This window comes from Fukomys damarensis, unplaced genomic scaffold, assembly GCF_012274545.1.
Source record: "Fukomys damarensis isolate Sample0158 unplaced genomic scaffold, DMR_v1.0_HiC HiC_scaffold_34, whole genome shotgun sequence".
NCBI lineage: Eukaryota > Metazoa > Chordata > Mammalia > Rodentia > Bathyergidae > Fukomys > Fukomys damarensis.
In genome coordinates, this window is record NW_022900946.1 from 19,355,762 (window position 1) to 19,368,480 (window position 12,719).

Here is a 12,719-nt window from a genome sequence, read left to right on the forward strand (position 1 = left end):
TGTTTTTTTTTTTTTTTTTTTTTGAGTACCAGGGATCGAACTTGGGACCTTGCATTAGCGAAGGAAGCAGGCGGCGGGACCACTGAGCTAAATCCCTGGCCCTCCTGTGACAGTTTTAAAATGATGCTAATAAAGGATCACTTCTTTTACTTCTTTATTATCTGTATACAAAATTATTATGAAATAAGCTCAGTCAGACCAATTTGAGAGAATAGAGGTCTTTTTAATTAATTATAGAAAATGAGAAGATAATAGATTTATAGTTTATAAATTTTCACACATATATAAGAAGTTTAGCAATTAAATATGTATTGTAAATTGTAATCTGAATTGATTGTGCAACCTTATGAATATGTGAAGAACTGTTGAAGTATGCAGTTCAAATGAGAGAATTGATTATCTTGTTAAACGTCTTTTGCAAATATATGAATAGTGGCCTACTGCTGGCTGTGACACATCAATGTAAAGTAATTTTTTTTAAAGGACTTGCAGATTTCATCTGTGGTTTTAGTTATATGTGTTTCCTTCAATGAAGAGAAAACATATCAAATATAAATTGATAACTCTTGCTCACAGAAAAATTCCACCTGGTAGATACAGAAGAGATGAGAGCAATAGAAAATCATCATTTGGACACCACGGTCATAATTGTTACAGGGAAGGTCTACCAGGAGTCTAAAAGCAGTGGGCAAGAGTTTTAGGAGAAATGGGCTATCTAAAAATATACCCACCCCAGTATGTATTAATTATAAAAGAAAGAACAGCAACTTTGCCATGGACAAACCCTTGCACAGCCTGCCCTCACCAGATGGCAAGGTGAGCATCACCAGTAAGGTGGCAAACCAATATTATGTACCCCTGAAGTGGTGTGCTGAGAAAGCACATCTCACAGTCTTCCCTCAAATCCCAAGCCTTGGTCTGCTAGTGAGAAAGCATCAGGCAGGTCCAAATTCAAAGACTTCTACAAAAAATAGCCAGAATGCTCCATAAGTGTTACGGTCATAAAAAGGAAAGGCAGAAGGATTGCTACATGCTGGAAGGGACTAAGAAGACACAGGAACTAAAAGTAGAGCAGGTGTGGTGGCACATGCCTATAATTTTAGCACTTGGGAGGCTGAGGCAGGAAGATCACTGTGAGTTTGAGACCAGCCTAGACTACATAGTGAGTTGAAGACCAGCCTTGAAAAAAAAAGCATTGATATTTTAGTTTTCATAAGTGTACTATGATTATATAAGGTAGAGGGTATTTGCAAACTCTCTGAACTATCTTTCCCACTCTTATAAGTCAAATTTATTTTTAAGAAGAATGTGTATGGATTGAAATGGAAAGGTAAGTCCAGCATCACTTAACTGGCATCATCAGGCTGTGCGTTGCAATGTTGCAATAAGTGAAATTTCCAAAAATTCCTCATTACTTTCTTATTTAGACTTTCTAATTAAACATTTCTGTGCTACAATAACAATCTTCTTGTGTTACAGTCTGGTAAGTCTGATCTAATCTGTTCTTGACGGGTCCTCACTACCAGCGTTGGTTATTAAAACCAGTGGTCATGTTTGGCTGATGAATTAAATGCATAGTGTAGGGTTCTCTGATCCTATTGTGTGGCTTAGAGGTCTTATTTCTGAGTTTCATTGGTGCTTGTTTGTTCTTTTGTCTCTGGAACTCATAGGTTGACTACTTTCTGTTCTCTTAGCTTCTGGGGTGCCTTTTGTCCTGGGATTATTACTGTTTCTGTTTTCCTCTAATGTTCCCCTTCTGTTTTCCTCTTATATTTTAACAGAAGTCATCTATTTTGGAGTGTTCATGCTTGCAACTAATCCGTTTGCTTAAATAACAGCACTGTGGCCCACCAAAGCCCTGGATGGAGATTCCCTGTGTTTGATGGTCAGGCTCTAGAGCTCTGCTGCATGGCTTATAGTCTCCTCCACTATTCTCTAACGGTGTGGCTCTGGGGATATCCCTTATCTTCGCTGCCTCAGTGTCCTTGTATGTAAAATGGGACTGTTAGTGCCCATACCATGTGTGCTTGCGAGGACTGAATAAATTGATATGCACGAAGAGCTTAGAGTGACCCTCAGTGCACATTACCTATCTATTACTATTGTAACAGTGCCGTTGTTGCTGCTTACCACATTCAGCATGAGCTTCGGGTTTGGGATCAAGGGATGCTTCTTCTAGGCCCAGAGATTTAGCTCAGTGGTACTACAACCTGATTTGCAAGTTCAAGGTCCCGAGTTCAATCCCTAGTACCAAAAAAAAAGAAAGCTTCTTCTAGTACCACTAGTACTACAGTGTCTTGCTAGTCATGCCTAGTAGATTAAACAGGCACAGCCAGGACTTTGCTGATGTTTCTTTCCCCAAGGAGGCTTTCCCACTCCTTCCCATGACAGTTATGAATGGGGACAGCTGTTGACTTTGAAATAGTTTGTCTTGCAATGAGAAATAGCCTCAAAGAAAAAAAAATCTTATTTTATAGGTTTGACAATGTGTTCTCACCAAAATATATGGTATATGTGTTGAAATGTGTTAAAAACAAATGAAAATGTGCCCCATGTGTTACTGAGTTAGTTATAATCTTTCCTGCACAGAGGAGGAGGGAGCACAGATAGACTGGGAAAATGCAGAGTGTACTTTTGGGTATTCTCCAGGGAATCTCAGGTTACCCTGGCAATGGCCAGAAAACTCCTTGGCCGATAGAGTATGCTGTTTGGGGGACCTTAGAAACTTCCCTTAATGTCAGTATGCCAACAGAGCCACTTAGAAGAACCAGGGGACAGTCCTAGCAGCATAGGTCATTTCAGGAAATCAAAGCGCCAGGGTTATCCTGGGCCCTCCTTGCGCCACGAAAAGAGGTTAAAGCAATGCCCCATGGTGGTCTGGGGCTGGGAGCCCTTCAGCCTGACCCCTGTGTTCACAAGCTTGTGTCTTCTGCCTCACAGTTATGAAGATTAACTGAGATCATACACACAAGGCTGCAAACCTGTTACTCTGAGTCTTTAGCACATAGATGTTTCTAAATCATAGCAGTTGCTATCATTACAAAAGAGATTTTTATCTGTGTGCCTGCCAGTGTTGCTCTCTTGCCTTCTAAGGTGCTGAGAGGCCCCCATTTAGTTCTCTGGAGTCAGAAGTACTTTTGCAAGTGGGGGATTCTCAGCAGAGGTGGAGATGATTATAGCTCTGGGGGAGAGATGGACATTTCATAGGTAGGGGAAGCAAGGTTTCACTTGCTTGGCAAAAGCCTGGTTGTAAAATGTCTGAATCTAGGTTAAAATTAAGCTGGTAATATTTAAATGAAAATTGCTGTGGAGAGGGAAACAAATCCACCAACTATGTATGAGAAGTGAGAAAAGGGACCTCTCACTACAGACCAGAAGGAAATATGATGTGTTTATTTGTTTGTTTGTTTGTTTGGTTTTTTTTGGTACCGGGGACCGAACTCAGGCCCTTGCACTTGCAAAGCAGACAGCGGAACCACTGATCCAAATCCCTGGCCAGAAGGAAATATGAGGTGGGGAATGTCTCCATCAGGAAGATACATTTCTTTGCAATTGTTTTGTTTTGTATCATTTAAAGTTTTAATCAAGACCCTCCCATCCTCCACCCCCAAGAAAAGTAGCTGAGGAAGAAAGAAACACATTTTTAAAGTACAAAGAAGTGATTTTATTCACTTCTGCTGGAGTTTCAGCCACCCTTTACCCGGGGCAGTTATCACTCATGGATCAGTTCTCCTTTCGGAGTGAGGATGTGGTCTCGTGATTCTTTTCAATTCAGCCTTCTATGAAGTCTAGATAGTACATAAAATGAAGCTGCTTTAAAATGTAACCTGAGACATGCTTTACATGTATTTTCTCATTTTTCCCTTACAGCAGTTCTTTAAGGTAGAGGTAACCCCATTTTACAAAAGAGGGTACCGAGACTCAGATCCCATACCTACTGGGTGATAAAACCAAGAGTTAGTCCACGACAGTGTGATTCCAAAGCCAGTGCTTTTAACTATTGGGTTGTACTGCTTCATGAGTCTCAGTGTTTCAAAATGGTCAGAGAAATAAATAGCTTTTTACTGTTTTACTTTGGCTTTTCCAGATTGGTAGAAGTTCCTGAATCGTAAGGATGTGACAGCGTCTCAGACGATAATGTCAACCTGCCCCTATGCCCCAGGCTGTGTACCCTTCTGTGGTGTGCCAGCAACTGGTCCCCGACATTTTCAGTGTGCCCCGCTGGAGGAGCAAGCCACCTACTGCCAGCAGCGCTATGGCCAGCTGCGCTCAACCCCATTGCTTTCCTCCAGAGAGCTCTCTTTGGGTCTCGTTAAGTGTGTCTTTGGGGCACATTTGCTTCATGCGTGCGTTGGCAGCTTGCAGGTCACTCTCATGTATTTGGTATTGTGTGTGTTTGTATGTGTGTGTTTTGACAGTATCAGTGGCCATTGGCAAAATCTTTTAAAGTTTAATTCAATCAGTACCACAAGGTGCTTTAAAATAATTTTATTTTATAATTATAAATTAGATTATTGATGACTAGAACATTTTAGCTGTTAATGTCAGTTTTTAAAGAGCTGTGAGCAGGGATGGGGATTTAGCTCAGTGGTTCCGGTGCCTGCTTTGCAAATGCAAGGATCTGAGTTCAATCCCCAATACTGCCCCCCCCCAAAAAGAGCTATGAGGATGTACTAGTTAATGATTTTGATAGCTACTTTGGCATGTGCATTTCTGTTGTTTCAATGAAAATAAATGTTTAAACCTCATTTTTCGGATTCCCAAATTACACAACTCTTTAAAATCTTTATTCTTTTACTTACTGAAGCATAAGACTATGATCTAACTTGGAATGTAACCTGGGCTATATCCCTGTATTTAGGCAGTAAGTGATATATATTTTAAATTTACAAAATCGTATTCCACCTTCAAATAATTTATTCCAGTGTTCAAGGGTGCTTACTGCAAGAAAATTGTTTCTCCTGCTGTAGTTTGTCTTCCTTGTTGGAAACCATTAGTTGCTGTCTCACAGTTCCAAGGCTGCTATATCATATTAATAATGATAAATTTATTAACGACATCAGCATCACAACAGTTAACTTTAGAACATCTTCATCATCCCTAAAAGAAAGCTCATCTTTTTTGTGTTTTTGGTGTCAGGGATCGAACTTGGGTCCTTATGCTTGCAAAGCAGGTGGCGGCCCCACTGAGTTAAATCCCTGGGCCCCAGAAAGCCCATCTTAATCCATTTAGCTGGTATAACAAGATACCATAAACTGACTGGCTGTGATAGTACATACCTACAGCGACTCAGGAGGCTGAGGCAGGAGAATTGTGAATCCAAGGCCATCCTGGACAATTTAGTGAAACCCTGTCTCAGAATTTTAAAAAACGAAACAAAAATAAAAAGGCCCAGTGGTAGAGTACCACTGGATTCAATCTCCAGAACTTGGGGGTGGGGAGTAGAAAACATAAACTGAGAGAATTGTAAACAATGGGAAATGTTTTTTACAGTTATGGGAGCTGGAAGTCCAAGATAAAGATATCAGGAGATTTGATGCCTAGTGAAGACCCTGGTTCAGAGATGGTGCCTTCTAACAGGGTGGAGGTGACAGGGAAATTCTGTGGATCTCTTTAGTAAGGGCAGTAATCCATTCGTGAGGTCTGGTCCTCATGCTCTAATCTCCTAATACCATCACCTTAAGGATTAGGAGTCAACATATGAACTGTGGTGGAGGTACAGGCACACAAAATATAGATCATAGCACATATTTATTAGCCGTCCTTTTCTGTTCCTTCCTCCCTCTTTTACCTGGCAACTGTCTAATCTGCTGTCTGACTCTATAGAGCTGCCTTTTTTCAGACAATTCGTGTAGATAAAATTACACGAATTTTATGGTCTTTTGTGTCTGAATATTTTCAGCAGGCATAATGTTTTCAAGGTTCATCCATGTTGTAGCACGTGTCTGTGCTTCATTCCTTTTTAAGATGAATAACATCCCCTTATATGACTGGATCACAGTTTGATCCACTCATCAGTTGATGGAAGTTGAGTCTTCACTCTGGCTGTTGTGAACAGTGCTGCTTTGTGTTTGTGTACAGGTTTTTGTGTGTTAATGTTTTTTGCCTTGCCAGATTTATTTTTTAGCTCCTTCTTGAGTAGTTCAGTAAACCTTGCATTTGGTCACAACCATCTTGTGTGAGTTGCATATCATGATCGTGTTTTCTGGGTATGTCCCTATGGCCTGTGTTTTTCTCGTAGACGTGCCCTTCATGTGGAATCACGTTTGCTCCCAAGTCAGAAGCTGGTGCAGAAGGAGGAGCTGTGCAAAACGGCTGTCAAGACGAGACTAAGACCAGCACCAAGGTAACAAGCTCATGGCTGTTGTTCCTGTCAGTTCCTCTCCTGGCGCATCCACCTAAGGTGACATTCTTGTCTCATCAACTTCTTAGTTCTGGGAATAACTTCTCTTAGGTAATAGCACTCTGTACGCCCTAGTCATTGGATTTTGAATAGACCAATAAAGAACGTAATGGAGGGATTAGAGGTATAGCTCATGTACTTAGCATGCATGAGGCCCTGCTCTGCACCACTGGAAAAAAAAAAAAGGCTGGAGAGTCAGATCTAACCCTGTGAAATAGAGTAATGCCCTGTGGAACTGGGTGGGACTCCCTTCAGGGGCAGTAAAAGTTTTAAAATTCATGGGTTCCAGTGGCTAGAGAATTTATGGACTAAAAGCCAGACACAACATATGCTAGAGTACAGATATTCACAGAGAAGAGGCCTCTTCCAGATAAGAAGCATGCCTGGAGAGAAGTTCGGAGGCAGAGCAAGCAGCAGGAGGGCCAGACCGGTCTGGATTGGAGAGCTTCAGGAGGGTTTCTAATGACTGCCTTCCCCAGTGAGGCCCAGGCTCTGTGGCTTTCCTCCCTCCTGCATCTGCCAAAGGACTTGTAAGTGCAGGTCAGCCTGTGTGTCCTGCAGTTACAGAGGCTTCCGAAATGAAAGCCCCTGTTCATCTACCTTCTCTTAAGCCACTGGCCAGTAGCCCTGGGTTTCCTTTCCCTGGCCCATCATTGCGCTTCCCAGGAGTCCTCCAGCCCATCCACACAGCCCCATAGAGCCCCAATTCTATATCTGCAAACTCCTTGACCCACAGCTTTCTCCTCCACCGAGTGACTCTTCCTATGATTTACCTCCTGGCTGCCTGAATGCCTGGAGATGTCCTTTGGCATAGCAGGGTAGTAGGGAAGCAGGTTGGCAGAGAGGTTGAGTATTGGGTAGGAGCAGACACAGGTAGAACCCTTTGATAGTCAGGACATCCAACACTTGGTGCAGGGCTCCAGGGTGGCAGAGGGACCAGGTGGGAATAAGCAAGTGCTCCATGCCACCACTCATTTCCTGGGCTTGCTCCCTCTTTGTCTCGAGGCAGGCTTCTGGAGGACCTAATTCCAAAGCTCAGAATGGACTTCTGAGCCCTCCCAAAGAGGAGAAGCTCACCAACAGTCAGACCTCCCTGTGCGAGATCCTTCAGGAGAAGGGAAGGTGGACAGGTGTGAGCTTGGACCAATCAGCCCTCCTCCCACTGAGGTTCAAGAACATCCGTGAGAAAACTGATGCCCATTTTGTGGATGTTATCAAAGAAGACAGGTAAGGCTTGGCCATCTGCAGAGGTTACAAAGGTTTGCAGGAGAAACTTCCTTTTTCTGAATTGCCTTATCTATGCATTTGTTTTCTATTGTCAGTATGTTATTTTGTTTTATTGTGAAGTAATTCAAAACCTAAAAAGTTACACAAATAATGTATAGAATTCCTTTATGCCCCTTGATTCACCAGCTTTTAACACTTTGTTTGATTTTATCCTCGTCCTCTCTTCTCTCTATATAATTAATTTTCTCAGCCACTTGATAGTACATTGGATTCATGAGAGGCTTTAATTCTTTGTACTATATTTCTTTTCTTTTTTTATTGAGTTTATTGGTACTTTAAAAGTATACAGTACAATTATATTCATCATTGGGATCTTGTACCTTTACATGACAGATCTTGGTTCTCATTTTTCCCCCATACCCCTGCCCTCCCTTCACCCTTTCCAACCTCCCCTATTTACAAAGACTTTGTTTCCACTTTTTCCTTTTCTCATATTTTTTCTTTTCCCTTATTTCCTTTCCCTTACCCTTCTCACTTCCCCTACACCTTTAGCCCCTTTCTTCCTTTTTCACATTATCATTTATACAATTTGGATCTTATTTACACTTTTAGTTTTTCACACTAGAGAAATTATTCGATATTTACACGTGTCTTATTTATTTTACTTAAGAGTATGGCCTAATATGCATCCATTTTCCTGTGAATGACTCTAGTTTCTCATTCTTTGTGGCTGAGTAGTATTCCATTTTATAGAAAATCCACATCTTCTTTATCCGGTCTCCAACTGATGGGCAATTGGGCTGTTTCCAAGTTTTAGCTGTTACGAACTGTGCCACTATAAAAACATGGCTGTGCATGTGTCACTGTGGTATGATTCTTTTAATTCTTTTGAAAAGATACCCAGCAGAGGATAGCTGGGTCAAATGGAATCTCTCATCCTAGCTCTTTGAGGTATCTCCATATTGATTTCCACAGTGGTTGCGCCAGTCTGCACTCCCACCAACAATGGAGAAGGATTCCTTTCTCCCCACAACCCCACCAACATTTGTTATTGATTGATTTCTTGATAGCAGCCATTCTTTCTGGGGTGAGGTGGAATCTCGGTGTTGTTTTCATCTGCATCTCTCAAAAGACCAGTGATGTTGAACATTTTTTCATACATTTATTTGCTGTTTTTACTTCTTTGTCTGAGAAAAATTTTTGTTCATTTCAGATGCCCATTTTTGAATCAGGTCTTTGTATTTGGGGGACCTGATTTTTTTGAGTTCTTTATATATTATAGATAATAGTCCTTTGAGGAGCAGCTAGTAAAATTTTTTGCCCACATTGTAGGTTGTCTCTTAGCTTTGTTGGTAGTTTCTTTTGCAGTGCAGAAGCTTTTTTAATAAGATGAGATCCCAGTTGTTGATTCTTTGTGCTAGTTCCTGTGCTACTGAGAATTAGTTCATAAAGTCTTCTCCTATGCCATTGTCTTTGAGAGTTCTGCCTAACTTATCTTCTAGCAAGTTTAGTGTTTCTATTTTAATTTTTAAATCTTTAATCAGCTTGGATTTTAGTTTATTGCATGGTAAAAGATAAGGGTCTAGTTTTAATCTTTGGCAGGTTGAAATCCAGTTTTTCCAACACCATTTATTAAAGAGGCTATCTTTCCTCCATTGGTATCTTCCAATCTATTCCACTGATCCTCAGGTCTTTTTCTTTGCTGGTCCCATGCTGTTTTTATCACAGTGGCTTTGTAGTATAGTTTCAAGTTGGGGATTGTGATACCCGCTGTCATGTCTCTGTTGCCTAGAATTGCTTTTGCTATTCTAGGTCTCTTCTGGTTCCAAATGAATTTTTGGATTATTTTCTCTAGTTCTGTGAAATATACCATTGGAACTTCAGTTGGGATTGCATTGAATCTGTGCAGTAGTTTTAGAAGTATGGCCATTTTCTCTATGTTGATTCTTCCTACCCTGGAGCAGGGGGTATCTTTTCATTTTCTTATATCTTCTTTGATCTCTTTTTTCAGAGCGCTGTAGTTTTCAGTGTAGAGGTCTTTTTCTTCCTTCATTAGATTGATTCCTAGATACTTCATTTTTTTGGGATGCTATTGTGAAAGAAATTGTTTCCCTAATTTCTCTCTCCATGAGTCTGTTATTTGTGTACAAGAAGGCTTTTGATTTTTGAGTATTGACTTCATATCCAGCTACTCTGCTGAAAGTGTCAATTAAGTCTGGAAGCCTTTTGGCAGAATTTTTTGGGTCTTCTATGTAGAGTATCATATTATCAGCAAATAGTGACAGTTTCACTTCTTCCTTTCCTATCTTTATTGCTTTAATTTCTTTCTCTTGTGCAATTGCTGTGGCTAATGTTTCCAGAACTATATTGAGCAGGCGTGGTGGTAGTGAACATCCTTGTTTTGTTCCTGATTTTAGTGTGAAGGTTTTCAGTTTTTTGCCATTTAATATGATGTTGGCTGTTGGTTTTTCATAGATAGCCTTTATCAAGTTGAGAAAAATACCATCTATTCCAATTTTCTGCAGGGTTCTTATCATGAATCAGTGTTGAATTTTGTCGAATGCCTTTTCTGCATCTGTTGAGATGATCATATGGTTTTTGTCCTTGACTCTGTTAATATAGTATATTACATTTATTGATTTACATATGTTGAACCATCTTTGCATCCCTGGAACAAATCCAACTTAATCAGGGTATATGATCTTCTTTTTGACCCTCTGTATTGTTTGCCAGTATCTTATTGAGGATTTTTGCATCTATGTTCATTAGGGAGATTGGCCTGTAGGTCTCTTTTTTGGTTGGGTCTTTCCCTGATTTTGGAATCAAAATAATACTTGCTTCCAGGAATAAATTTGGAAGTATTGCTTCCCTTTCAGTTTCACTGAAAAGTCTAAGGAGTAGTGGCAGTAGTTCTTCTCTAAATGTCTTGTAGAATTCAGCAGTAATGCCATCAGGACCTGGGCTTTTCTTAGTAAATTTTTAATTACGTTTTCAATTTCTCTGAATATAATTGGGGTATTTAGTCTTTTTCTGTCTTCTTTGTTCAACTTTGGAAATTCATATGCATCTAGGAATCTGTCCATTTATTCTGTGTTTTCCATTTTATTAGAGTACAGGTTCTTGAAATAGGTATTGATGATCTCTGGATTTCTGCTGGATCTGTTGTGACTTCCCCTTTTTCATTCCTAATTGCATGGATCTGAGCCTCTTTTCCTTTTTTTGACAAGGTTGGCTAAGGGTTTATCAATTTTATTTATGCTTTTGAAAAACCAACTCTTTGACTCATTGATTTTTTTATATCATTCTCCGTTTCCATTGCATTGACTTCTGGTCTGATCTTTATAATTTCCTCCCTACAAGCTTTAGGTTTGTCTTACTCTTCTTTTTCTAGGATCCTAAAATTCTTCATTAGGTTGTTTATTTGAGCTCACTCTGTTTTCCTAGTGTGGGCATTCACTGCTATGAATTTTCCACATAGAACTGCTTTCATTATGTCCCATAGATTCCTGTATGTTGTACTGGCATATCATTTATTTGTAAAAACTGACTAATTTCCTCTGTGACTCATTGATTGTTCACAGGGTATTATTTAATTTCCATGTGTTTGTGAAGTTCTTACGGTTTCTTGTGCTATTGCTCTCCAGCTGAATTGCACTATGGTCTGATAATATACATGGGATAACTTCGATTCTTTTGCCTTTATTTAAACATGTTCTGTGAGCTACTATGTAGTCTATTTTGAAGAATGACCCATGTGCAGCTGAAAAGAATGTATATTCTGATTTTGTGGGGTGGAACACTCTGTAGACACCTATTAAGTCCATTTGTTGAAAAGCTTGGTTCATTTCCAGTATTTCATTGCTGATTTTTTGTCTAGATGATCTGTCTGTTTGTGACAGAGGGGTATTTAGGTCCCCCACTACAATTGTATTAGTATTTATTTGGTTTTTCATGTCCCTTAATATTTGTTTTATATAATTGGGGGCATTAATATTTGGTGCATATATATTTATGATTTTCATCTCTTCCTCTTGGACTGTTCCCTTTACAAGGATATAGTGGCCTTCTTTGTCTCTCTTAATCAGTTTTGGTTTGAAATTTACTTTGTCTGCAAATAAGATAGCTACCCCTGCTTTTTTCTGGGCTCCTGTTGCATGGAGAACTGTTTTCCATCTTTTCACTCTCAGTATATGAGTTTCTTGTTGAACTAGGCGTGTTTCTTGTATACAACATATTGTTGGATTTTGCTTATTAATGCATTTTTGCAGTCCATTTATTTTGATTGGTGAATTGAGGCCATTGACATTGATGGTTATAACTGATATGTATTGACTTATCATTGTCATGTTATTGTCCTGTTGTTGGCTGTTTTTAATTTTACCCCCTCTCCCTTTAGTTTCTTGCTTTGCTTAATTGATTTGCTCTGTTGGGCCTCATGGTGTTGTGACCTTCATTGTCTTTTTCAAGATATTGTTTAGAATTGTTTGTAGTACTGGTTTGGTATTCATGAAGCTTCTCAGGTGTTCTTTGTCATGGAAGTATCTTATTTCTCCATCCATTTTAAAAGAGAGTTTTGCAGGATACATGAGAATAGGTTGGAGTTTGGGTTTTTTTTTTTGTTGTTTGTTTGTTTGTTTGTTTGTTTTAGGGCTTGAAATACCTAACTCCAGGCTCTCTTTGACCTGAGGGTTTGTGTTGAAAAGTCTGCTGTGATTCTGATGGACATTCCTTTGCATGTGATTTGTTTCTTTTTTCTAACTGCTTGTAGTATTTTGTTCTTCTGTTGGGTTTCTGGGATCTTGACTATTATATGTCTAGGTGTAAATTTTTTTTTATCATGGTTAATTGGAGTCCTAAATGCCTCACTTATCTGTATGTCAAATTCTTACCCTCTGGGAAGTTTTCTGTCATTAATTCTGTGAACAGATTTTTAAAAATAATTTGTGCTTCTCCTGCTACTTCATGAATTCCTATCAGTCTTATATTATTCTTTCTTGCATCATCTAGGAGTTGTTGGATTGATTTTTCATGATCCCTTAGTGTTTTTAAGAGATCTCTCTTTTTATGGTCACTGACTGCAATCCTATCT

General features: G+C 39.5%; 1 protein-coding gene across 3 annotated transcripts in view; it reads left to right on the top strand.

The window, feature by feature from the left end:
* The window catches only part of Adcy9 (adenylate cyclase 9), a 127,716-nt gene that overhangs the window by 88,026 nt on the left and 26,971 nt on the right, over positions 1–12,719 (top strand). For 2 of the 3 annotated variants that reach the window (XM_010644066.2, XM_010644065.2), the window contains exons 4-5: positions 6,242–6,403; positions 7,413–7,630. In XM_010644066.2, coding sequence (XP_010642368.1) covers positions 6,242–6,403; positions 7,413–7,630 — 380 coding nt within the window. The remainder of the gene's footprint in view (positions 1–6,241; positions 6,404–7,412; positions 7,631–12,719) is intronic. The other variant, XM_010644067.2, reaches the window with a different exon arrangement.